This window comes from Arvicanthis niloticus, chromosome 14 (assembly GCF_011762505.2).
Source record: "Arvicanthis niloticus isolate mArvNil1 chromosome 14, mArvNil1.pat.X, whole genome shotgun sequence".
Lineage (NCBI taxonomy): Eukaryota > Metazoa > Chordata > Mammalia > Rodentia > Muridae > Arvicanthis > Arvicanthis niloticus.
The window spans coordinates 12,436,909-12,463,889 of NC_047671.1; the positions used below are offsets into that span (position 1 = coordinate 12,436,909).

The window sequence follows — 26,981 nt, forward strand, 5'->3', positions numbered from 1 at the left end:
AGGCACCTGCAGGCCAGAGCCCAGAGGAAATGGCCTCAGAAAAGTCAGAAGAGGAAGCTCAAGCTGGTCAGAAGCCTCTGGGCCAGTTCTCGCCTGTCTTTCTCAGCAGAGCCTGTGCTGGTACCTGCAAAATGAGGTCAGGTGGAAGGCCTGCCCAGGGTTTCCTCAGAGCACCTCGTCAGAGTGGCGCACAGGGCTGAAGTGTAGATGTGATTTGTCTGCTCCTCTGCAGAAGACAGAGGTGATTTCACCTTCAGAGGTGAAGTCAGAGTCCTCCCCAGCACATCCACAGAGCAGAGCAGAACAGACTTTTTAAAGATGTCTAAAGAAAGGAGGAAAGAGAGGAAGAAGGAAGAAGGTAGAGAGTGAAAAAAAGCCAGAGAGAGGGCATGCAGGGTAAAGCCTTCTCCACAGACATCCCACAGTTCCACAAAGCAATACAAGTGACCATTAGGCACCATAGCACCTAAGGTGGACATACACAGGCGAAAGCAACTGGAAGGAATTTCAGATGCTGATGACATGTGAACCTATCCGCCTAGGCACAGCTGATTCCCTGACCCCAGACTTGGTGAATCCCTGTGTTTGAAGACGGCAGGTGTACCCTGGGTGTGCCACCTTCACAACAGAAATGCAAGGATGTTGGTGTCAGAGTCCCAGCTCACTGCCATCCACTCGGCTCATGTGACAAGGCGCTTCCCAGCTGACGATTCCTATTCAGGAACACAGTTTAACAAGATTCTGCAGTCTTCGGGGACATAAAGAGGAACTGATCTTTATAAATAACTCCTGATTAAAATGGAGCTGAAAATAGGGAGACAGAACAGGAAGCGAATTGCTAAGCACTTATTGAGTCGATAACATTGGCTTGAAGATCTTAGTGCAAATGACTGGTCTGGTTTATTTCCTTGTTGTCAAAGGTTAAATGCAGGCTGGAACCTAGAGGCACCAAGGCTGTGTGTGTCCAAGAGCTGTTTTAAGGGGCATGGCTCTCAGCTCCTGGACTCTCGGGGATATGCTAACACGGATTTTTATTAGATATCCCTGAAGTCTTTTGAGCTCAGCCAGGTGGTGTGACCAGGACACTCACACTGTTCCCTGAAAGGGATGGCCTCTGAGCTGTGAGATTCTAGATGGTGCTTCATGGCTGAGTTTCCCCATATAAAACTTGGGCAGCCAGAGGTCTGGATGAGACCCGGATCTGTGCTCTATCCTGTTAAATGAATGTCTCCCTGTCTCCCTCCCCAGGACCGAAACAAAAACCCTAAATCCTTAGGGAGTGACAGAGCCATAATGGCAGGGTCAAGGAATCCTTCAGGGAGAAGAACAGGAGCTGAGACACCCGTGGTGGGCCTGGATTTCAGCAGCAATTGCAGGTGCCTGTGTGCACGCGGAGGATACCGCGGCTGTGCATGCGCAGGAAGGTGAAGATCTCTGAGGGCATAGCATGGAAACCCGGCTTGGGCTTGACGTTGTCATAGTAATGGTGCGTGATGAAGAAGCCGGAGGGGTTCATGGGGAAGGCCCAGAAACCGAACAGGTGCACCTCCTCGCAGAGCTCCAGGGCTGCAGTGACCAGGATGAGGCCGGTACTGATGCGCCGTGCGCGCACGCCCAGGCTGAGCCAGTAGCGTGACACGCTGCTCAGGTACTGCGGGTGGAAGAAGTAGACCGGCTGCCGCGACTGGAAGTCGTCTAGCATGTACTTGACTCGGAAGGACACCAGGGTGTTGCGCACGTTGTAGAAGGCTGGCAGCAGCACTGAGGCGTTCTCGTACCTCTGCAGCACGCTGTAGAAGGGCCGCCGCCACTTCTCCAACTTGTGGAACCTGCAGCAAGTGAGCAGCAGTGAGCAGCAGCAAGGCCCGTGGTCCTGGCAGCCCAGCCCTCCTCACCCTACCCCCTCCCCACGCCACCCCACCCCATCCCATCCTCAGCCTCACCCTAACACCCCATACCTCACCCCTCACCTCCCTCCCCCCCTTTGCTCCTTTCTCCTTCCCCACATAAAGCTCCCAGGGCCGCCTAGCCTTGGCTCTTCCGCCTCCCTCCTTTCCCTATGTGTTTATTTATTCATGGAGGGGGCGCACACATGACGCACACATGGCAGAGTGCAAGTGTGGAGGTCAGAGGACAATCTGCCAGAGTCCATTCTTTCCTCCGTCCTGGGGGACCCTGGGGATTGAACTCCGGTCAGAATGGGCAGCAAGAGCCTTTGCCCACTGAGCCTCCTGCCTCCCAGGAGTGTGGCATCTCTCGGTATTTTTTTTTTTTTTTTAATGGGCACAGGAAGAGAGATGATCTGGGCTGAATAACTAGAGTACGGCTACGGGGAGACACCAGTGTTGAACTTAAAGGATAAGGGCAGCCAAGGAAGGCACGGAGGCCTTGGCTGGGAAGTGGAGTCTCGCTTCATCCCCCTGCTCTCTTCCCTAAGACTGGAGTGACCATCGACCCAGCTGCCTGGCATGGCTGGGCCCCTCCTTGGTGTCTTGCCTCCTGCCTACATGTCCTTTCCAGTGACCATCCCTCCATCTGTAGCTCTCTCTGTCCTCTGAAGGCTCCTGGCATCTGATATAATTTAGCCTCTCCTCCCCATCTGTTGTCTCTCTTACCCACCCTCTAGCCAGGCTGACTATGTGCAAGGGTTTCAACACACTAGCTCTGCAGACCTCTCAGGCAGACCCGAAGAAGGGAGCCAGATGAGAACTGAGATCTTAGCATGAGCACCCCTCCAATACCTGGACACTGCCTGCCCTCCCCCAGCACACCTGATGGGTTCCTGACCACCTCTGGGTAGCAACTGCTTAGACCTGTGCTGCCCCGAAGAGATACAATGCAGTCCCCGTGTATGGAAATTAACAAGAAGTGAGGGAAGTTATTGAATATGTCATGTTTTACCCTAAGTATAAAGGTGTTATCACTTTAGCATATGATCGGTGTAAAAAATCAACAAGATGTGTTAAAGCCCTTTGTTTGCATCGCGTCTTTGACACCCAGCGATGAGTTCTGCGTGTAGACAGCTGGCATGTCTCAATCAGGACCAACAATATTCCCAGTGCTTGCAAGTGGCCAGTGGCCACCAGAAGACAGCACCGCTCTAGAAAGTGGATTACTAACTTGTCAATGATGATGCTGGGATTCACGGTGACTACATCTGTCTTCTCTCCCACATCTGTGGTATATATCCCTGAGATGGGAGGCAGGTTGCACCTGCAGAGAAACAGCCTCACATAGTTAGTCGGTCACCTGCAAGTAACTGGGAGGGAGAGAGGAAGGAAAGGATGTGCTTACTGGTCAGAAAGAGGCAGTGAGCACCAGCTTGGCAGGACCTCTGTGGCTGGCTAAGAGACAAAGGTCATTTCTGCTCTGTGTCACAAACAGAAAAGCAAAAACAACAACAAAAACCAAAAAAACAAACAAAAAAAATCCATCCTTAGTTCTCACTCAAACTACAACCATGGAGATATTGAAACCATCATCAAAAACAGGTGCTTGAAAACCATGGTCATCCCTGGACCTCTGTAAGGATATGTAAGCAAGGAGACTCAGGAGCACACATCCCCTTGTCTGAGAACTCAAGACTTCTCTGAGGAAGTAATGACTGAGCTGAGGGAAGGCATTAGCAAAAGTCAGCTGTTAGAAGAACCAACGCCCTGTGGGATAGTCAGAGACGCCATTTGGAAATGCACTGTTGAGGCACAGAACTGCAGAACTGTGTGCAATGTGACCCGCAGAACTCCTCTAAGGTAGGAAGAGTGGGGTCACCAAGGCAACCAAACCTCAACGTCTGAAACTGGGAATGTATGCCTTAATTGTCAGAAGGGACACTTATATTGCACTAAGGATCCAGAGATTGGGGGGAGGGGCGAAATTCTGGATTAATCTGGTGGTTCCAGGGACACCCCAAGAGTCTTTAGAAAGGGAATGTGGTGTGACAAATGTAGGTGTTTGAATGTCATTGGCCCCAGACCCATGGGGAGTGGCACTGTTAGGAGGTGTGGCCTTGTTGGAGGAAGAGTGCTACTGTGGAGGCAGTTTGAGATCGCCTATGTTCAAGCTACACCCAGTATGACACACATTTTCTTTCTCTTGCCTTCGAATCAAGATGTAGAACTCTTCGCACACTGCCATGCTTTCCACCATGACAATAATGGACTAAACCTCTGAAACTGTAATCCAGCCCCAATTAAATGTTTTCATTTTTAAGAGTTGCTGTGGTTGTGGTGTCTCTTCACAGCAATAAAACCCTATGACAACAAGGAAGGCCTGTCAGTCTACTAGTCAGGGTTCTCTAGAAGAGCAGAACTCATAGAATGAATATATGTGTTAGGATGGTTTACAGGCTGTGGTCCATCTAACCTTGGTGAATGGACCCAAGGGAGAACCCAAGAAACACTGTGGCAACTTCATGTAACAATGTTTCTTGGGGTTTCCCCAAATCAGCACCAATTCAGAACCAGTATCTCACAGACCCTGGGAAATCCGATTGTTTCCTTCCCCCAGTGTACAGTCCTTATAAAAGAACTTGGATCCCTCTGGGGAAGGGTAGGAGAAAGAAATACCTAATATAAAACTCTTAGGTATTTTATCAAGGTCCTTCCCCAGGGGAACCTAGACATCCATCTGTTCAAGGGCTTCTGAGTCTGCAAACTGGCTCAAGTCTGGAAATTGATTCACGGGCTGAGATTCCTTTTGCCACAGTCCAATGGAACGTTTCTTTCATTTAGAGAATTTGTCCACTTATACAGACCAAACAAAAATGCAGGAGACCTCTTTCCTATCTGTCTCATGCCTGGAAACACCATGATTGGTTAGCCAATACCAAAGGTCCATTTGAGTCATTTCACCGTAGCAATCGCTTTGCCTGCGCTGCCAACTATGGGCTAGGCCATTATGGCATTGCTTTGTATACGCTGCTCCCATGGAAACGACTAAGATCGCCTGGCCTTTAGTGCGACCACCTGGCCTCTGCTACTTGAGGCTTAATTCAACCCACTGCATTTAGTTCATTTAGCTGAGCAGCGGTGTCTCCCACCCCAAGGTCTGGCACAAGAAGAAGGGCAAGAGTGAGGCTCTTCAAATGTGCTGGTGCCCCTCTCAGCAGTTTGCGTCTCCTGGGCCTTCCCACTGTGGAGGGTTAGGTTCTACACAGTGTATCCACACTAGCATTGCAAGTTCCCTAAGCCTTAAAATCTCTGCATCAACACTAAGCGGGGGATATCAGGCATCTCCAACTTCTTTTCAGTGGGTCATTTTTTGACAAATGCTTCAGCCAACCATTCAAACAAACTTTCCATGCCTTTTTTAAAAAAACTGTGCAAACTTCCATATTAAGCCCAGAATCTCCGATCTGTGAGCCCATATCAGTAAACTCAGCCTGATCCAGTTTTATGTTCCTTCCACCATCATCCCATTCCCTAAAATTCATTTCTAGACACAGTCCCCAGACTTCTGCTTGAATGAATGAGCAAACTCTTCAGTAGTGTGACCCCTCCTCATGGACTTCACTTCCTGTTTGCCCTCTAGGAGCCTGCGTGGCCTTAAGTCTGGTTATAGGTCTGGAGGCAACTATTGGTGGGCCCTGAGGGACATCAGTATTCGGCTGGCATCTCCTTCAAGGAAAGTCACTTCTGGCTTATTGTCACTTAGCAGACAATGAAGGATTAATTTCCTCAAAGGTGGAAAAGGCAGTATTTCAGTGGATGAGGGTGGAAGTACATCTTGTGTTGTGGATTGCCTTGGTGCTGTTTTATTCTGATGCTAATCCTGCCTGCAACGAGAAGAAGCGGATCATGGATCAGGTACTCAGGTGATTCCATGAGAATCTGCTCCCCAGTTTAACTGAAAAATAAAGGCTAGATCAGGCAGTGGGAGGGAAAGGCATGGCTGGAAGCTTTAGAGAATGAGAGGAAGGAAAGAGGAGGTGACATGGAGGATGGAGGGAGAAAAAGATGAAGAAGAAACTGAAGATGGAGCAGAAGAACCACATGGCCTGGAAGAGCTGCAGTAGCAAGGGATCTCACTACTAGAGTAGTGTAGTGGTGAATCTGCCCAGTCTAGGCATGCAGCTTACAAATATTATAACTGATTGTGTGTTCTTTACATGGACATATTGGGGCTGGAGATTTACTGATGTAAATCTGGCTGGTATAAACATAAGTCTCTAGTGTTTTTCTTTCATGGGGCTAGAGGGAGATGAAACCAGAGTGGTTGCTGGCATTCTATAGACCAGTCACAGGAAGCAGAGCCAGACGGCTGCTTGGAGCTAGCTACCGGGGCTGGGAGAGACTGCCATTGCCGGCACCTAGCCAGAGAAAACGTGGGGTTCTTTTAAAATTACATGCCACAATCTTGTGCCCAGGGTAGAGAGACTCCTTCCTCAGGTGAGATAAACCCTTGAGAACCTGAGAGTTCAAAGTTCTCAGCTTCAGTAGGGTCCTCACACCCCTGCTTATACCCCAAGTTACAAGGCCCCATTCTTTACCAACGAATGTCATTCCTTTAACCACTGACTCCCAGGCTGGGACTTGAATTTTCTCTGTAATTCAGCCAACCTTATAAGGATGGTTTTAGTTTGATTTTCCACAACTTGAGCCCTGTGGCTACCAGAGGGAAGGTTCTCTTCCAGAGCACACTTAGAAACCTTTACACTGTTTATGTGCATCTGAGGCAGGTCAATTTTATCAAAGTTCATTGCTGTCCTTCGCTGGATCCTGAGAAGTCACAGTTGACTAAGTTTATTTTTGAGTTCATTCTTTTCCTTTGTCAGTTCATCCAGATGCCAGGAGTAATCACCCAGCATCCATATTTTCCTCTTTTTTTTCCCTACAAACTGTTAAAAAGTTTTGCATACAGAGTCACCAAATATGTTGTCTCTCACAATTGGTAAGTCAAGACAACCAAAAGCATTTGTCTCCTTAAGTCTGTAAAGTAGTTCATAGCGTTTTCAGTAATCTCTGAGCTTCTAGAAGAGGTTTTAGTAACTGTAGGTGTTGGCAAATTTTCCAGAAACTTAAAAAAAAACCTTCAATTTTTGTTGTTCTAGAACCATTTCTGACACCAAAATCTGTATCATTCAGCTTCATATATTATAGGGGAGTTGTATAAAAATATATGGGGTTTGTTAGGGTGGCTTATGGGCTATAGTTTAGCTGGTCCAAAAATGGCTGTCTACCAGTGGAAGGCTGAAGAATCCAGTAGAAGTTCACTCTACAAGGCTGGTTATCTCATCTGGTTTCAGTACATGCCAGAGTCTCCAAGAAGTGGTTTCTAATGCCAGTGAAGGGATGGACTTTCCAGCAAGAGGGAGAGCAAGCAGGCAAGGAGGGTGAGCTTCCTTCTCCTGTGTCCTTTCTACAGGCTGGCAGGAGAAGGTGTGGCCCAGATTAAAGGTGGATCTTCCCACCTCAAAAGATCCATATTAAAAGTGGTCTGTGGACACCAAGCCCTGACACTGTTGGTGTTGCCAAGAGGTGCTTGTTGACAGGAACTCAGTGTGACTGTTCCCTGGGAGGTTCTGCCAGCAGCTGACCAATGCATATGGGATGTTCCCAGCCAACCATGAGACTGAGCTAGGGGACCCCGGTGGGGGAGCTGGTGGAAGGACTGGAAGAGCAGAGGGAGACTGCAACCCAACGGGAAGAACAATGTCTATTGGCTAACCAGACCACCCACTGCTCCCAGAGACTAGACCACCAACCAAGGAGTGTACAGGGAGGGGGTCCATGGCTCCAGATACATAGCTAGCAGAGAATGGCCTTGTCTGACATCAATGGGAGGGGAGGCCCTTGGTCCTGTGGGGTTTAATGCCCCAGCATAGGAGTATACTGGATCGGTGGGTCGGGAGTGGATGAGAGAGAACCCTCAGAGAGGCAGAAGGGAGAGGAAAGAGGGTGGATGGGATGGGGGAGTTGTGGAGGGGTAACTGGGAAGGGGGTAACATTTGAGATGTAAATGAATGGGATGATAATTAATTAATTAATTAATTAATTAAAAGTGAGTCTTCCCACTTCAAATGATTTAACTAAGGGGGAAAAAAACTCACAGGTATGTCCAGTCTCTTGGGTTTTAGTTAATTCTGGATACAGTCAAATTAACAACAAGGAGAGCACGTGTTAGGTGGGTGGAAGGCACGTGACAGTAATCCCAGCAGATGCCCCTCCCAGCAGGTGCCCCTCCAGGTGGCTCTCTTACCGGAAGACAAAGTCAGCACTGTTGATCTCCTTCCCGCAGCCGCTGTTCTTCAAGATGCCGCCATTGCCCACCACAGCACACTTCTTAAACTGAGAGCGGTAGTAGGGCATTTCCTGGAGAGGAACATGCACGGTGTCACCGCCAGTGCCACCCCACCTTCATCTGAAGCTTCATGTCTGCCCACAACCCACCCACCCCACCCACAAAAAAAAAATCCCCTTTATAAGCTCTACAAGGTAGCTTTGTCTGGAACGTGAGAGAAAGAGGAATCCAACTCATAGTTGAGGAGCGAGGAGTGAGAAGGAGAAGCCTGCTGCATTAGGTGACTCTTCCTCCCAGTTCTGAGCCCAAGGAATCTGCAGGATTGCCCTGCCTGCCCCCAGCACCCACCAGCCAACCAATTGCTGAACATCTCACAGGGAGCCATCACCACCGCACTAGCAATTAGGCTCAACCAGGAGCTGTTGTGACCCTCTGTGGAAAGCGTCTGTGACCCACTTTCCCCGTGGGGACAGATTCAGAGGACCAGGACAAGGAAAGCACTGGGGTCTCACAGTCAATAGGGAAGAGGCAGAATGTCGCGCCCCGCTTGTCCAGCAAGGAAGATGCGACAAACCGGATCCTTCTCAACAACCTTTATTGAAAGTGCTCTTTTAGATTTCTTGGGGAGACTGCCTCGAATGCCCAGAACGGGCTGCTTATATACCCCCAGCCCTGGGCGTGGCAAAGCACATGGAGGTGTCCGATTGGTCCATTTGCAATGCCTCATTAGCATACTCATTGGCATACCCCGCCCAGGAGGGGGTGATTGGCCAGGTTCGTGGGACCCTACTGGTACCTCATTTGGATGCCCCATTCAGGAGGGGCTGGAGTCAAATTCCTAAGTGCACTGCGCATGTGCAGTGCACTGGTAGTTCTACCTGAGCCTAAGCAGCCACCATCTTGGATTGCGCCTCAGAGCGGCTGATGCGCAAATGCCAGTCAAAGCGGCAGCACTGTCAGCCACTTTGAGGCGAGGGGCGCTGCTTCCCTCAGCTGGCAGCCGCTTTTCAAAGCAGGCATGGCTGCCGCTTTTCAAAGCAGGCAGCCGCTTTGAGTCAGCGCCGCCTTACTAAGCCGACAGACCTGCGGTGCCTTTAGCCAGCCGTCAGGTCTGCGTCAGGTCGGCTGCTTACAGCAGAACAAGCCACAGTAGTCTTAGGAAAAAGTCATTGGGGTTTCTGATTTTTTCCCCAGGTGCCTCCTAAACACGTGCAAACCAAGAACAGTCTGGAAACAACCACCCAATAACCATAGAATAAGAATCTCTAGGTGGGCAGGAGATTGGAAAGCTGACCTTTTCAAACCCCAGAGACACCTCGATGCCAAGGGAAGCTGCCATGTGCCACGACTGAGGGACTGGGAAATCACAGGCTACATCTGGTCTACCACCTGTTTTTGGATGGCCAGCAAGCTGAAAATAACACTTATATTTTTAAGCTGTCTGAAGCCACTCGAAGAAGATGTGTGAGGTGGTGAAAATTACGTAGACTTCTGACGCCTGTGCCACTAAGATGAGGCCTCCCTCATTAGTTCACACATGATCGTGGCCATTTTCATGCTGGGACCATGGTGGTGAGTAGTGATGGTGCTGGTGACCTGCACAGCTATTTACTACCTGGTCCCTTCCAGAGAAAGGTGTAGAGACCTTGATGTATCTCTTGATCTCAGTAATTCCTGCCCTGGCTTTCCAAGGACCCACCGGCCGGCCCAGGCTACGTGCACGGTACTGTGACTTGCTTAAGATATAGGTTTATCTGCCACCTGCCTCATACTCTGGGTCTTAAAAGACCCACCTAGTGCAGGTGGCTCAACATGGCCTTTTCCAGCACTGTGCTGTCCCTTCCGCTCATTTCTTCAGCCCGAGTCTCGCCAGATCACTCTAGTATCAGCAACTGGACATTCAGAGGGATTCTGGTTGTATCCTGTTTACACCTCCCCTGACCCCCTAAAACATGCAGAGCATGCCATAGCTCCCCTTTCCAGAACGTTTTCATGAATTTGCCCATGCCACCCGCCTTTCTGCTGAAGCCACGCCACCCCTAACATCACAGAACCATCAGAAACAGCCAAAAGTACGGTTTCTGCATCCCCTTCCCAAAGAGCTCAGATTTTGGATCTGTACCAGCTCTCAGCCTCAGTGGTCTAAATGAGTCATGCGTGCGGATATCCTTACTCTGTAGCCCATGAGCAGAGAGCTACGATGTCATCGCTGACCAGCCCACCTGCATACAACGTCTCTGATATTGTAGATGTATCATAAGCAACCAAACCTATACCTGGTCTGAATCCCAGCATCATAAAGACATTACAACTTTAAAGGGAAAAAGGATCACCAATGTGTTACAGTAACAACTGGCCAGGCAAGATGCCCCCCTGCTGGAATAGTAGGGGCAAGTCTGCTATGGAGACAACCAACCATGTTCTGATTGGAACTGAGTTCCACTGTGCAGAAGAGAATTCGTATCTAACCCTACAAACCTGGTCAAAAACCTATGGCTGGGAGGTCCTAGGGCCTAGTTAGGAATCTATGGCTGTTGGTATAGTAAATGTACATGATGTGCCCATCAAATGGCCTTTTAAAATAATCATGTGTATCTCTATAAATAAGGGTTGATGTCAGCTTTGCTCAGAGGAGCTTCTTCTGCAGTGAGCAGTGTGTGTAAACTGCACAGATAACTAGACAAAGGGCTGAGAATAAGTGACCGTTTATGGCCAGCCATAGATGGAACATGCATATCACCTTCTTCAAGACTCGGGGAACATCGTGGAAGGGAGAGCATACACCATGGAGGAGCCATAGGACGGGATGGAGTTTGGTGGGATGCTGTCTTCTGGTCTTCATCAGGGCAAGGCATGATGGTGGCATAATGGTGGCACTCTTGAATGGACCAGTGAACATGCTGTCATGTGGGGATGGACTTATGAGTCCAGCCCTCCCAGAGAATGTATAGGCAGATAGTAGTTGCCAGGTAGGGTGCTCATAGGGGTGGTTGCCCATGCTCCTGTATGTAACCCCATTGAGTTTCTAATGGAGAAAGGATGGGAGGGGACTCGTTGGGAAGGGGAAGAAGGGGAAGGAGCATGGGAAAGGAACAAGAGAGGACGGTGGTGGAGGTGTTGGCAGGAATATGATTAAAATAAATTCATGTGTAAAATGAAGCCATGTGTGAAAATGGCATAATAAAGCCAAACACTACGTATAATTAATAAATGCTAAGCAAAGGCCTTTTTACCAGTGACACCAAGCACCTATCTGATGTGGTTGATGCTCAGGCCTGTCTCTGCCCTGGGCCTGCTTTCTGCTGTCACGTGCTTTATATTACTTTTCTCTTGTGCCTGCCTCAGATGAGGGATCAAGGTGTGATTAATCTCTCTTCTAGATAGCTCTGGAATGTCCTAGACACACAATGGCAGAATTTTAACCTTTGGGTTTTTTTTTTTCCCACAAACCACACAAACCACACAAACCACACAAACCACACAAACCACACAAACCACACAAACCACACAAACCACACAAACCACACAAACCACAGCTAGATGGCATCGTCATGCTCAGACAGGACTCCTGGGGAAACTCAGTGGGTGGGCTACTGTGCTGAAGACCACTGGCTGAACAAGACCAAAGCAGCTGCATGCAGAGAGCAAAGAATGCAGATTTGGGGCACTGCCACAGACCACCCACTCCTCCTAGACCATGTTGGGGATGTACCTTGGGAAACATTTTGAAGATCTCTTGGTCGATGTGATATAAGCCACTGGACTCCACCTCGTACCTAAGGTTCGTCTCCGCTGGGGTGTTCTTCTGGGTGGTGAAGAGAAAGCTGGGGGCGTTGCAGCACCTGGCCAAGGTGGACCTGCTAGGCATGAAGACAGTGCTGACACTGGGAAGAGTATGGGGGCTTCCTTTCCATCCCATTCTCCCATTCACTTCCAATCCACCCCCTCAGCATCTTCCTGGCACCTGAGCTCCTCTATCTCTTCAGGCCTTCCTACTGGGAAACTCTGGCTGCCAAATTTTCATGATGGCTCTTCTCCTTGAAGACTATGGCACAGACTAATCATACACTAACCTTCTCAGACTGGAAGAAAAGGCTGGATACTGGGGCCTGTACCTCTCTAAACCTCACACAGCACTCAGCATGTGCATGTTCAAACGCCCTGTGCCAGCCAAGCCAGTCAGGCCTTGACTGGTGCCCACTCAGCTATGGTGAGACTACCCCCCAGAGCTCCACTGCCCCAGGGCCTGTTCTTCTCCCCTCATTCATCCAGTGACCTAAAACTGGAGCTCTCTGGGGTCTCAACCCCCATGACCAACACTCAACAAAGATTTCTTCTTATCCCACAAAACCAAGGCCTGTATGGTGACCAAAAGTGCAGGCCGTTTCTGTCATTCTGAAGCTGACTTAGGAAGAGGGCATGGCCAGACTGGGGACTCTAGTTGGTACTGGCTGCCTTCCTGCAGAAAGTGAAACAAGACTCCTGAAAGAAGTTTCAGGAATTCAGTATAGAAATAAAGGAGGAAGGGAGGGAGGAGAGGGAGGGGAAGGGAAGGGAAGGGAAGGGAAGGGAAGGGAAGGGAAGGGAAGGGAAGGGAAGGGAAGGGAAGGGAAGGGAAGGGAAGGGAAGGGAAGAAGGAAAGCGAAGAAGGGAAGGGAAGGGAAGGCAGAGATGGAGGGAAAGAGGGAGAGAGGCAGAGAGGGAGGGAAGGAAGGAGGAAGGGAAGAAAGGAGGGAGAGACAGAGGAAGGGAAAAAGGGAAGGAGGGAAGGAGGGAGGGAGGGAAAGAGGGAGAGAGGCAGAGAGGGAGGGAAGGAAGGAGGAAGGGAAGAAAGGAGGGAGAGACAGAGGAAGGGAAAAAGGGAAGGAGGGAAGGAGGGAGGGAGGGAGGGACGGAAGGAGGGAGGGAGGGAGGGACAGAGGGAGGGAGGGAACTTGGTTAGTTAGTCAGTTAGTCAGTTAGTTAGTTGGTTGGTTGGTTAGTTTAAAGAGTCCTGACATTTTTTGTCTCAAACAACCAAAGCAGGGCTACAGCAGGATTAGGCTCCTGGGTGATTTTGCCCCCATCCCCCCCCGCCCCCCCCTGCCATTTTGTAAACTTAATGGGTTCTCACTGTGGCCACAGGCACAGGTCACTGCCTCTGTGCCTTAGAACAGAGCACACACAGTTCCAGTCTGGGTCCCTTCAGGGTCCAGGCAGTCCATAGAGTCCTGTGATGAGCACACAGGTCCTAGAGGAGGTCTGGAATGTTCTCATGAGCTCTGGGGTGGAAATAGGAGTTGGTACTTACTATCCAGAGGCCTGAACTCTGTTTTCTGTTCTGTGGCCCACAGCACTGGGCCCCAGACAAGTGTCTTTCCACTTTGGGCCACAGGTTCCTCATGTATAAAAAGCAGGGTTGTCTCTTCTGTTTCTGACCCTCCACAATTCTGTGACTCCAGCTTGTCAGAGCCAAAAGGTTAAATGTAATTTTTTTTTTTTAATGATTCCACATCTTGCTGAAAAATCTGCCCTGGGAAACCAGCTGGCCGCTCGTCATAGAGTGGTCTTTCTATGGAAGATTGGATTTTAGAACGCGTCTAAGGCTTCCAAAGCAAGGCAGAGGCCTGGCCGCCGAGGTCAGCTCTAATCAGCATCCGGACCTCTTAGCTTTGCTGGGCAGAAGCAGTCTTGTCTGCTGTGGTTTAAATAGATTTAGCCCCCATAGACTCATTTGTTTGAATGCTTGGCCCATGGGGAGTGGTACTATAAGGGGGTTTGGCCTTGTTGGAGGAAGTGTGTCACTGTCGGGGTGGGCTTTGTGGTCTCGATGCTCAAGCTCTGCCCAGTGTGGAAAGAGAGTTTCCTGCTGGAAGCCTTTGGATTAAGACATACAGCTCTCAGCCCCTCCAGCACCATGTCTACCTGGATGCTGTCATGCTTCCCACCAGCATGATAATGGACTGAACCTCTGAAACTGTAAGGCAGCCCCAGTTAAGACATCTACCAACTAGAGAATGGCCCCACATGACACAAGCTGACATGTGACTAACGCTTAAGCCAGCATGGAGACAGCTGCTGTTACAGGGTCCTCTCCTGTGATGGAAATGCCAGTGTCTCCCTCTGGCACTGTACCAAGCTCTCGCCAACCTGGATGGAGGAGCTCTGTTTTTCCAGAAGCTTAAAGTGAGAGCCAAGGGAGGCAGCTGATGGCCCTGGGGGCTTTCTGTTTAGAACATGGCAGGGCCCAATGTCACTTCCTTTCCCCACTCCTAAATCCACTCCACTTCCCTCAACCACAGAGGCTCTCTGTTCCCCACAGACTCACCCCACAGACTCTCTGCCCCTCCCCTCCCCTCTCCTCCACTCCCACATGGAACTCTGTGTTCCTCTTGCTACATCATCTCCTATCATGTCAGCATCGCCTTAGATGGGCTCTCTGTTCCAACTAAGCCTGGTCCGAGTCCTTGCATACCTCACCGCCCTGTTCATGCTGGTTATCTGCTTCCATGTGTTCAAGCCTCTCCTGTCCTGGGGATGTCCAGAGGAAAGAGCATATAGTCCTGCTTCAGAGGGGGCCGAGCCTGGATCTGTTCTCATGCTCCAGCACTTTGCCCAGGCCTACTAGAATTTTCAAGACAGGTGGGTCTCCTCTAACCAGGACCTCTAACTAGGACTCTGCAAGGCTCGATGAGGCTTATGGCACCTGCTCACTGGAACTCATTATATCAAAGAGTTATGTTTCTAAAAATGTGCCGATTCATACTACTGCCCCCACATACCTGTAACCTCAGCACTTGGGAGTTAGAGGTAGCATTGTGAGTTTGAAGCCAGCCTATGGTACATAGTTAGACCCTGTCCAGAGACAAAGAGGAGAAGGGGGAGGAGGAAGAGGAGGAGGAAGAGGAGGAGGAAGAGGAGGAGGAGGAGGAAGAGGAGGAGGAGGAGGAAGAGGAGGAGGAGGAGGAAGAGGAGGAGAGACGAGGAGAGAGGAGAGAAGAGGGGAGGGGAAGGGAAGGAGAAGGAAAGGGGGAGGAGAGGGGAGGAGAGGAGAGGAGAGGAGAGGAGAGGAGAGGAGAGGAGAGGAGAGGAGAGGAGAGGAGAGGAGAGGAGAGGAGAGGAGAGGAGAGGAGAGGAGAGGAGAGGAGACTTCCTGATCTGGAACTACCACAAACTGAAAGAAAGTATTGATAAGGAAAATGCAAACACTTGGTGACACCTACTTTCTACCACCCCCTGTGCAAGACTCCTTCGAGTCAGTGGTTCCTCAGTTCGTTTAAACTTGAACCCGAATGGCTGAAACCCAGTGTAGACACAGTTGCCAGGACCACATCAATTTCTTAGTGTAAGGTCTACCTGCCCTGGAGTGATAGATACCACAGGCTGGCAAAGGAGAAAACCCCAAAGCACGTCATTAACAAAAAAGCGTTTTTGGATGCCTCCTGTCTCTTTGGCTCCCATAGAAGAGCCTGGAAACTCAACCACTGTTAACTGTGGTTAGAGAGCAATTAAGAAACATCAACGGCCAGGCCCAGACATCAGGCAGAAACGTGGGACTCTAAGAAGTGGGATAGAGCCAGTCCCAGGACAGGGAGGTAGTGACAAAGAAATTGTAAGGGCTAGCTATGGAGGGACCTTAGGCAAGCGTCTCACTTGTTGGAACCTTGGTATATATCAGCCTGAGCTAGAAGTTACAGGCCCAACCAGGTTAGGCTGCAGCAAGGACCACAGCCAAGAATGGCAGATACCAGCTGACCACGTGCTGACCTGGCCACTGCTCACATCCCTAAGCCCCTAAGATACAGCTCCAGGCAGATGCCCACTGAGAACTAGGTGTGACAGGATAATGGGCATCTGAAGAGGTGGCAGTGGGGACCCACGAGGAAGGAGGGCAGATGACGACGGCGACAACAACAAGGAGACATACTTGAAGAGGTTGGCTTCTGTGACGTCCATTGCCCATTTGCATATCTGGAGGCTCTTCCACCTTTCGAACAGTTCAGACTGCTTCACCCTGTAGGAGCAGTGAACAGGGTGGAGGAGGAGGTGAGGCTGCACCCACACAGTCCGTATCCGCACATCTCAACTACTTTCACCTCAAGCAAGTCTACTTTCCCACGTGCTCCCCCTCAAAGGCTCACACCATTCTCTCAGAAACCACCGTCTGTAAAGGAAACAAGACCACGTCCGTGTTGGAATGCCTGCCTAGTCCTGTGCTGTACAGAGCACTGGGCTCACAACCATGGCACACCCTCCCCAAGTAGGTCAGGAGGAGAGAGACTTGAAACTCTCTTCTGAACAACTCCAGGCCTTATGATGCTGGCTTTAAATATCTCTGCACCAGGATGTTCTCACGCTCAGGAAAGGGGACAGTGTCTAAACAGGTGATTCTCCCTTACACTGAAGCCCACAAGAGATGATAACTTTACCAATTATAACATCACTGTTACATCGGCCTGAGCTCACTCAGTGCTGAGATGCACAAGGAGTGTCTGGAAGGGATTTGTTGAGTATCACACCTGACTAATGAGTTCCTTGATGAACCAGAGCTCAGATCAAATCTACTTACTGAACGCCTCTACTCGGCCATGTGTGAAAATACAGGAGTAGTAGACACAGCATCTCCCTACTTGCACGGAGATTCCAGGACAACAAGGAAGACGTGTTTCAAAGAAGCACAGACTGCCTTGTCTGGAAGAGGAAGAAAAGCAGAGCCAAGAACTAGGGAAGTGACTGCCACGTGGTTGGCCAGAAGTTTCTCGAAGAGAGAAACCTTGCACAGAATCTTGAAATAACGTGTATGTGAACCACACTGCTATCTGGGGGAAAGTGTAGCCCAATTAGACTGAGTACAAAGGCCCTTCTGCAGGAGCATGCCTGGTAGTCAAAGGAGGCCCCTCTTCCTGTCCAAAGCAAGCCTTCCTTGCAGCTTTCCCAGATCTCCTGCAGCAGCCCCGCCCCGCTCAGCCCACAGGACATCAGAAAATAGATGCCAGCACACGGCAGTACCCTGGCTAACCCACTGCTTCTCTCCCTTACCTCCATGTAATTCACAACCCCCTAGAGCAGGACTGGCAACTGATTCAAACACGTCAGAGAAATTCGGCACTGCCAACGCTCCAGGCCAGGGGCCCAAAGCTTGACTCTACCCAGGATCCAGATCTTATTCTGGGTGTTTCCCTTACCCTTGTCACATCCTGGGCCAAGGTCAAGGCTAGACACCCAGCTTTGAATCCTGGCTCCATCCCAACTTACAATGTGACCTGAGTAAGTCACTGAATCTCTCAGGACACTCAGTTGCTCTCTCTGTCTGTGAGATGGCTCTCCCATACTCAGGCCTGCTCACCTCAAAGATTGTTGGAGAGAGCAAATGGAATCACGTGTATAAAAATTCACTACCTACACTTCACCATAAAGACGAAGGCTGACCCAGATCATCTCTCCTTTCTCTCACAGCACCACCAACATCCCAGAATAAAAACAAACTGTTCAAACCTGCCTGGATAAAAAAGTGTGACAGAGGCAGCTGTCTCTGTGGAAGAACACTCTCAACAGGCCCACAGAATGAGAAGAGGCTGAATCAAGGATTACAAAGTCCCCCCCCCCCCACTTCTCTGACCCCCACTTCCCAAAATTCTAAAACCAGGAGCAGTGGACAGAGGTATGGCCCTAAAAATGAGATTCAATAAATGGCATGAGCCCTCACGGCCGGGGCCAGTACATGCCTATCCTGTGTGAGGTCTTCTCGTGGACCCTTCCCCTCTCCTCAGGACTGAAGAGAAAGCAAAGAAACGAAACCATTCAGTTCAATTCACACCCTGAAACTTCCCCAACAGGATATTTGGCCTCAGATGAAGTGGGGGAATTCAGACCATCTATTCCTTTCTAAAGTTCCCGGTAAAGACAAGAGCATTTTGCTTCTTCATCTCAAACATCTTCCGAGAGAGAATTAGCAGCTTCTAACTGTCCTCAGTTTGAATATGAACAATCAAGAGTAACTGAATATCCCTGGATGGGACAGAAAAAGATAAACTACCAGGTAAAATGACCACAGAGAAAACAGACATTCCTGATGTCCCAAAGATATCTAGTACGATACCACTGCCTTAGGCAAGGATGCTCTAAGGACAAAGCTCTGGAGAAAGTGCATTAGAAGGGCTGGAAGATGATGCTGAGGGATTTTATCAGGATGGAGAAGCAAAAGGCAAAAGAAAGATGATGAAATTAAAAGATGCGCAGACTCTATCTCCAAAAGATACTGGTGGGGAAGCAATTAAAGAAGACACCCAACATACATAGCCACCCTCAGAGAGAGAAGGGGAAAGGAGAGGGGGGAGGAGGAAGAAGGAGGCAGAAGAAATCATTTATGAAGGTACCCAAACCCTTCCCTCTCATCCACTGCTTCCTAGGACTTGACTTGAGAACAGACAGAAGTAAGGAGAAAAGCAAATCAGCTCTGGGTTCTAACCAGAACTGGGTTCTAACCTTAAAGAGCAGAGGTAATGCCAACAGTCTCGTCTTTTGTGGCACAGAGTCTAGAGATACTATAGTTGATGGAAGAAAAAAAAAAAAACAGTTTACTGAGGTAGCCCATCCAAAAAAGACCTGGAACTAAGCAGTGTATTGTAGAGTAGTTTGTTTTATAATGTTAAGATAAAACTCCTGAGGCTGGGCACTTACAAAGGAAAAGGTCTGTTTACTTCAGAGTTTAGAAACTGAAAGTTCCAAGATCAGATGACACCATTACTTCACCCGCTGGCAAGGGTGTCAGAAGCTGTCACTGGGCATGGCAGAAAGCTGAAGATAGTTAGGAGTCAGGTTTAATCGTTTATAGCAACGTATTCCCACCCAAACTCCATGTGTGCGTCCATGCATGTGCATGTATGTGCATGCCTCCTAGTGTGTGTGTGTGTGTGTGTGTGTAGTGTAGTATAGAGTTCCTGTGTATCTGCACACACACATTCAGATTCATAGGCATGTGTGTGTGTGTAGTAAGTATAGTGTAGTGTTCCTGTACACCTGCACACACACATTCAGATTCATAGGTGTGTGTGTGTGTGTGTAGTATAGTGTAGTGTAGTGTTCCTGTGTACCTGCACACACACATTCAGATTCACGGGCATGTGTGTGTGTGTGTGTGTGTGTGTGTGTGTGTGTGTGTGTGTAATGCAGTGTAGTATTCCTGTGTACCTGCACACACACACATTCAGATTCACGGGCATATATATGTGTGCATTTGTGTGGAGACCAGAAGTCATTGTCAGGTGTCTTCCTCAGTGACATTCCACCTTAGTTATAGGGACATGGTCTATCACTGGACCTGGAGCTCACCAATGCAGCTAGCTATCCAGCCAGAGGAGATCCAGAGACCTCCCTGTCTGCCCTCCTGCTCTGAGGCTACATTCCCCCTGAGGATCTGGCTGCCTCCCTCTAGGCCCCACTTCTTAAAGTCCCACCGTCTCTAGCACATGAACTCTTGGGGAGCAACGCACAGCCAAACCACAGCACCCTCAAACTGGGGAAAGGTGAGGAGGGATTTGGTTCTGAAAAAGAAAGGTAGAATCCGCATCTATCAAAGTAGATGTATGAACAAGAGGGAATGTGAGCAAACCCCCAGCAGCGTGAGGGCATCCCTCAGAAGGATAATGGTGCTTACCACAAGAAACAGCTGAGAGTCCGGAGTGGATCTAGGTTGAGAAGGCTGGGGAAGATCTGGACTGCTAGTGCTATACGGTTTTGTGGTTCACCTCATCACTCAGACAGCCTCACTGCCCTCCCTTGTTGCCCCATGTCTTCCAGGGCCTATGATGTCTTCTGGTCTCCACTCTGCCTGCACCCCAATCTCCTCTGCTTTCTCCACCCGTGTGTTCACTGCACAGCACATTCTGAGCCTGTGCAGTGTCTAATCCTGAGACACCTGGGCTCAGGACCTGACTTCACTGAGCCTCCACCTGGCAGAGGACACAGCCTCTTGAAAACCGTTCTGGATCTGAGCTTTGAGGGACATGAAGGAACACCCAGCCCAGAGAGTGTGCCTTTTTTAGGCTGGTGGCCCTGGCTCCAGGCTACTCTGTTTGGCCTCATTGCTGGACTCTGCACAAGTCCAGCTCCGCAAGGATAGGAAAGGAAGTCAGAGAGGTGTGGCCATGAACCAGGAGGTGTGGCCGTGAACCAAAAGGTGTGGCCATAAACAAGGAGGTGTGGCCATGAACCAGGAAATGTGGCCATAAACCACGTGAGGCTGTGAACATGAGCAGCAACTGAAGGTTCTTTTTAAAACAGGCACTCAAAAGACTAGGATCAAACGTAAATAATTTGGACAAGAATCATCAACAGACATGTTATTTTCATGACAAATAACCACAGAAGAATCAGATTCCTCATGCCTCTGACACTGTCAGGAAGCAGGGCACTTTCCATGTGGGCATTTTCTGGCTGACTGATTTTCACCATTGATTTGAGAAATTTTGGATCAAAATTACTCCCTCGGGAATAACACATCTCCCTGTGTTCTCAGACAAAATACCAGCTGACACTCAGTGTGCCCGAAGGGACAGTGCGTGCATCCATCCACAGATTGGATTTGACCTTTTCCCTGTTGTTCAGGTCAGTCCTGCTGTGATCCAGGTCATGGGACTAGGCTGGAGCAGAGCAAAGACTGAGAGTACCCAGATAATCTGGACAGAAGGCAGCCTCTGAGCTCTCCAATATCTCCCATGGAGGAGCCACAGACCCTCAGTTTGGGAATTCAGGAAGGGAGGCACCAGACTTTCTATTCCCTGCTTCCCCACAGACTGACACAACTGATTCCCTGTGAACAGCCCAGTCTTGCCTTGACTCCATTATACTTGCACAACTCAAGTCCCCAGACAGAACAGCAGCCACGGAAGAAACCGTCTATGCAAGACTAAGCCTGAGACCAAAGTAGAACTGCTGTTCATCCCAGAAATCCATCCTGAGGAATGAAACAAGGTATCCCGAAGACAGAGATACGAACTGAGGACAACTGTAGAAAGACCCAAACCTCACCAAAATGAGTCTGCAACCAGGGGCAAGCATGGTGGCAGCCATTGGGCAATCTGAGATTGCCCTTTACTCTCTGCAGTATTTGTCTGTGGATTCAAACCTAAGTATCTTGGTAATTTCTCATCTGGTCTCTAAGTAACAGCTGTAACGGCAACTCTTATTGGCTGAGTTGTGTCTTCCCAGAATTCATATGTGGGAGTCCTAACCTCAGTGTGACAGTATTTGGAGAAAGGATCTTTAAAAGTAGGGGAAAATGAAGCCACTGGGGTGGGGCTTAGTCCACTATGGCAGGCGTACTTATAAGAAGAGAGTAAGACACAAGACATAGACCAAGGGGCAGCTGTGTGAGGATGTGGTGAAAGGATGGCTGTAGCAAGCCAGGAATAGATGACCCCATGACATCTCTTGATCATCCTGCCTCCAGAACTCAGAGGAAATAAGACTCATGTGGGGATGAGGAGATGGTTTAGTGATATAGGCACTTGGTATGCAAGCATGAGGACTGGTGTTCGGATCCCCAGAGCTCACTCAAAGGGCAGGTAGTCAGAGTGGCTTGCCTATAATTCCAGCCCTAGAAAGTTAAGACTCTACAGCAAGTGGACTAGCAAGTCCAGCCATATCATTGAGCTCTGAGTTCCACTGAGAATGCCTGCCTCAATGAATAAGATGGAGGAATGATGGGGGATGATTGTTGACATCAACATCTCACCTCCACATGCATACGCATTAGCCCCCACAAACGGATCCAAAAAATAGATGAAATGAAGTGGCTTGACGATGGCTTCTGTGACGTAGGGATCATCAATGACCTACAAAGACAGCCAGTGTATGTGCTTCATCTGCGCTTCTGTCCAGACACTGAAGTATCTCTGTAGAGATTATGTTTTCTAATTTAAAGTTTAACTGCTTTTCTTTTGAAACCTGAGGAACACTGCCGACGGGGGTTTCTCTGGGATCCCAGTCAGACATGTGAGGGCCTTAATTCTGAGAGTTGATAGGCAGGAGCCTTCGGCTCCCAGCTGTGGTCCAAGTAGGCTTTGTCATGTAACTCCTGGGAAGCATTCCACAACGTCTATTAGAGCACACTCCTGTGTACTGCCCCAAATCCTGTCCACGGGGTTCCACGGTCCCCAGAAAAAGACATAGGTGCACCATGAATCCTCTGGTTCCAGAGCTTCCATTTTCCCTTCACATGCTGACCTACAAGCTGCTCCGGTCCTTCAGAGCCAGGACCCAGCAGGGACCTTCCTGTCTCAAGGGCTCATACCAACTGTCCCATTTAGAATCTTCTTGGCCTAATTAATAACTATCACCCCACAGACCAGAACCTTATCTGCCCTTCGTCAGCAAACCCTTGTCTGGCATCACCCACCCTAGATCAAGTTCCCTGTCACCCTAAGAATTAGTCTCCTAAGTTAGTCCTGTCTGTTTCCCCACTGGGCTATGGACTCCCCAAGAGCTGGGACCACAGTGCTGTGTGCTCATCAGTGCAAACTAGACCCCACAGGAGGTAGGCTTCATTCATCTCTAGAAAGTCACACAGATTGCTGATCATTATAGGGACATAACCATGACAGGCAACCAGCTGAACTCTCCCAAGGCCTTACTCATGGGACTTTCAGCAGCAGCAATGCATATGGAGTCTATACATCCAAAGGCCCGTGTGATGAAGGCTGTTTCTCAGGGTAATGCTACCAAGAGGCTGTGGGTCCTTTAAGAGGCAAGGCCACGTGGGAGGTCTCAAGGTCATTGGGACTGGCCTTTGACGGTGCTGGTGGGAACCTGGTCTCTTCCTCTTCCTGACTGGTCATGAAGACAGCAGCTTTGCTCTGTCTACCTCATGTTCCCTGACACAGCATGCTGTCTCAACACAACCCTCAAGACAATGGGCCTGCTCAGCTCCAAGTTGTCATCTCATTATGTATTCATTATAGTGATGGAAAGTTCACTGGCAGGTTATGTGTATAACTCAGAGAAACCACTGCTGCTGATTTCATAGAAGAAAGAAATGGGAGAAAAGAGAGTGGAATATTGATACCTACTGAGTGTCGATGTGCACGGCTCCCACCCCAGGCTATGCCTGCTCTCTATTGTACAAGCTATTTCCACTGGTTGGCAGCAACACCTAAGAGGTAGGTAATGCTATCTCCATTTTATAAGTTAGGGAAGGCTCAGAGAAATTAAGTAATTTGTTCCATAATTACTTCCGGATAACTGGCAAGGCCTCGAATCAGGTTTTGGTCCCAGGTCTGCCTGAACACAAAGCCTATACTTTCGTCATGACCCACACTACCTGGCTTCTGGCTGCCAGACATCATCAGAGTCCTTGGGATTATGTCGGGGGCTCATGAGTCCATATAAGCCACCCAACACTATCTCTGTGTAAATTTTATTTTGTCCATGTCCAGATGTAATTGTTTCCAAACAGACCCAGAGCCTGCCATAACTATATAATATAATCCAGACCCCTCTAGGCTGGCCTACTGGATTCGTGGATGTCATAACAAGAGTCAGAAGACTCAAGTGAGCACCAAGTAAGAGGCTTAGGTCCTCCTTCCACTGGCTCTGGGATCACTGCGGGTGATGGGCTGTGGGGTGGGATGAAGTAAGAGATGGTTCTTTGCCATTCATATAGAAATGTATTTAAGTAATCTCCACACACAGATGTTGTGTGTGCGCTGAGCCATGCTGGCGCACTCCTTTAATCCCAGCACTTGGGAGGCAGAGGCAGGCGGATTTCTGAGTTTGAGGCCAGCCTGGTCTACAAAGTAAGTTCCAGGACAGCCAGGACTACACAGAAAAACCCTGTCTCGAAAAACCAAAAAAAAAAAAAAAGATGTTGTGTGTGTACAGACACTATGGAAGGACACACTGACCCTTTGGGAGTGAGAACTTGGTGTCTGAGAGACAGGCTACTTCACCATATCCCATTTTGCAACACTTGGGTTTTGTATCAGTTAATTAACAAAACGTTCAAAGAAATTAGAATTGTAAAAGACGATGTCAAGTGGGCCAGGTTTAACCCTACGGTACAAAATACTGGATGTCAAGTGGGCACTCCCAGGGTTCTTGGGTTTCTACTGAACAGAAGAAGCCCAGCGATGATAATCAAGGAGGCTGGTAACTGAGCTGGGGACTTCAATGCTCAGTCAGCAGACACAACTTTGCAAAGGTGGCCTTTGTTATAAAACATCTTCCAGGCCTGTCTAGTGCCTGTGGAAGATCTAACTTTCAGTCTGTGAAGTCTGAAGTCTGCCTTGTGTTTCTTATTCCCTTTGGTTCTGAGTGCCCCACCCCACCTCCACATGCAACCTCCACCCATACCCAGCCCAGTCACACTCACATGGACAGCACCTTCACCTCCAGGATCTCCTGCCTCAGCTCCAGGCATCTCGTAGAGTTAAATTCTAAAGGCTCCTTGTAAAACTCGAAGTACCTGAGAACCGATAGGGACAGAGGTGACACAGAGAAAACAGGCCAGGTTTTCCAGGATCAGCTGAGGGTCCTAGTCCAGCAAAGAAAACAAACCAACCCACCCTATCGCAGGGCCCAGTAGGGGGCTGGCTCTAGGCCCCACTGCACTATAAGCACATATAGGAACAAAGCCCACTTCAGTCACCATTGAAAGGGAGGCACTTTCATTGCCAGTGAGTAGCTGTGAGGAGATGGGGCAGCCTCTGTGAGCTCAGAGCAGACTGAACTGGAGATAGGCAATGCCCAGCAGCCAGTCTGGGAGGCAGGCAGAGAGTTGTCTCATCCTTTCTTGCCCTCTTTGCCTTTCCCTCACTCCTAGGACAATGTCCTGTGACACAGCCACAGGCAAAGTTGAGGCTGCCACTGATTCTTTTCCATGTACAAAGCATTTCCATCCCCATCTGTTCCCTTGCTGCTCGTGTTCATGCAGTGTTGTCTGTGACATGCTCCATCTGCCTACCAGAACAGCTGGTATACACACAGCCCTGGAGTCAGGAGTCACCTCCCTGGGCAGAAGTCAGGTGCTTCTTTCTTCATGGCCTCTCCCATCCCCACATGGCTTGTCAGCCAGGAGTGTTGGATCCCAAGACAGCCTCAGTCATGAGTCAAGAAGATTGCAGGGCCTGACACACTAACTGTGGTATCTTGACAAATAATCCTCAAGAACTAGAGTAGGAGAGGCACCTAGGGCCATCACAGAGGCAGAACTGGGAATGCAGGCATCCTTGAAGCATGTCCCAGGACCTTCCCAACTATGGCGGCAGTCACCACATTACCAATCTGATGCTATTGACATGGATACACTGATTGAAAAATTGTAAAACATGGACTTGAGGAATAGCTCAGTGGTTGAATGGTTGCCTATTATGGTCTGTATAATCTGTGCTGGCTTTGTATCTTCATCATAAAATAATTAGGTGAGTTCATAAGAACTAAGAATTGAGGATCTCTGTAACATCAAACTCACCCTTCCTCTATGTTTCCCTCTTGTTTCTGAAGCCTTCTCTGTGTCTCTCATTCAGCAAACTCAACTTCAGAACCTAGGTCAAAGGCCTACACCTTTGGGAGCTCTCATGTGGTTCCTCTCCCTCTCTATACACTATGTCTTAATTAGAACAAATAATGTATCATATTAAAATCTGTCACTGTATCTATGGCTCTTTCAAATGGTGAGCATCTCAAATGTAGAGAATATGACCTTGTTATATCTTTCTCATCTGCACTATTAAAACAGGCATACTAAGGACTACATTTCCCAGAATCCTTTGAGGCTAAGGCCCTGGAAACAATTTAGGTCCAACCAATCAGAAACATTCTTAAGAGGTTGATTCCAAGTTGCTCTTTGAGAAGCATAAAAAAGGGGAAATGGGGCAGACAGAGGTGGCACTTTTCTCAGAAACAACAATCATGGCAACAACTTTGTGATTACATCACAGACAACAGCTTACATCATGGCCCTATTTCACCATGCCATTATTCAGTGTAATGGCTAGTCTTGGTTGTCAACCTGACTATATCTGGAATTAACTAAAATCCAAGTGGCTGGGTATACCTGTGAGAGGTTTTTCTTTATTAAATCATTTGATGTAGAAGACCCACTTTTAATCTGGATCTTTTGAGGTAGGAAGATCCACCTTTAGTCTGGACCACACCTTCTGGTCTGTCTTCAACACTGCTCTACTGCTATGAAAAGAGCATGATCAAGGCTGCTCTAATAAAATAAAGCATTTAATTGGGGGCTTATTAACAATTCTAGAGGTTTAATCCATTATCATCATGGTGGAGAGCCTGGTGGTAAGTACTGGAACAGTAGCTGAGAGCTACATCTTGATCCATAGGTAGACAGACAGACAGACTGACTGACTCTGGGCTTGAACTGGGCTTTGGAAACCTCAAAGCCTACCCCCTGTAACACACTTCTTCCAACAAGATTTCATCTTCTAATCCTTCTTATTCTTTCAAATAATGCCACTCCCCAGTGACTAAGCATTCAAATATATATAAGCCTATGGGGGCCATTCTTAGTCAAACCACCGCATTCCACTCCAACACAAAATGTCCAGTTTGAGGAGAAAAGGAGCACCAGGAAGTGCAATAAGTCCCCAGTGTTTAAGAAGATAAATGGTTTCAAGAAAATCCTGATGCTAAATGGAATAAAGGAAGAGGTGACCTCAAGGGAAGACTCCACCCAGCTAAGCTTCCAGCTTGTGGAAAGACAGGCTTCAGCAGGAAGGAAGTGACCAATATCAGAAAGCTGATGTGAA

At 48.9% G+C, this 26,981-nt stretch overlaps 1 protein-coding gene across 6 annotated transcripts in view; it reads right to left on the reverse strand.

Annotated features, from left to right (window-relative positions):
* Positions 1 to 868: 868 nt before the first annotated feature.
* Positions 869 to 26,981, reverse strand: part of St8sia5 (ST8 alpha-N-acetyl-neuraminide alpha-2,8-sialyltransferase 5) — a 65,104-nt gene continuing 38,991 nt past the window's right edge. For 2 of the 6 annotated variants that reach the window (XM_034518627.2, XM_034518626.2), the window contains 6 exons: positions 24,587 to 24,679; positions 16,145 to 16,231; positions 11,951 to 12,095; positions 8,197 to 8,309; positions 3,121 to 3,213; positions 869 to 1,829 (listed from right to left, as the gene is read on the reverse strand). In XM_034518627.2, coding sequence (XP_034374518.1) covers positions 1,361 to 1,829; positions 3,121 to 3,213; positions 8,197 to 8,309; positions 11,951 to 12,095; positions 16,145 to 16,231; positions 24,587 to 24,679 — 1,000 coding nt within the window. In that variant the 3' untranslated portion in view covers positions 869 to 1,360. Of the gene's footprint in view, positions 1,830 to 3,120; positions 3,214 to 8,196; positions 8,310 to 11,950; positions 12,099 to 16,144; positions 16,232 to 24,586; positions 24,680 to 26,981 lie in introns of all 6 variants that reach the window. The other 4 variants (XM_076912408.1, XM_076912409.1, XM_076912410.1 and 1 more) reach the window with 3 other exon arrangements.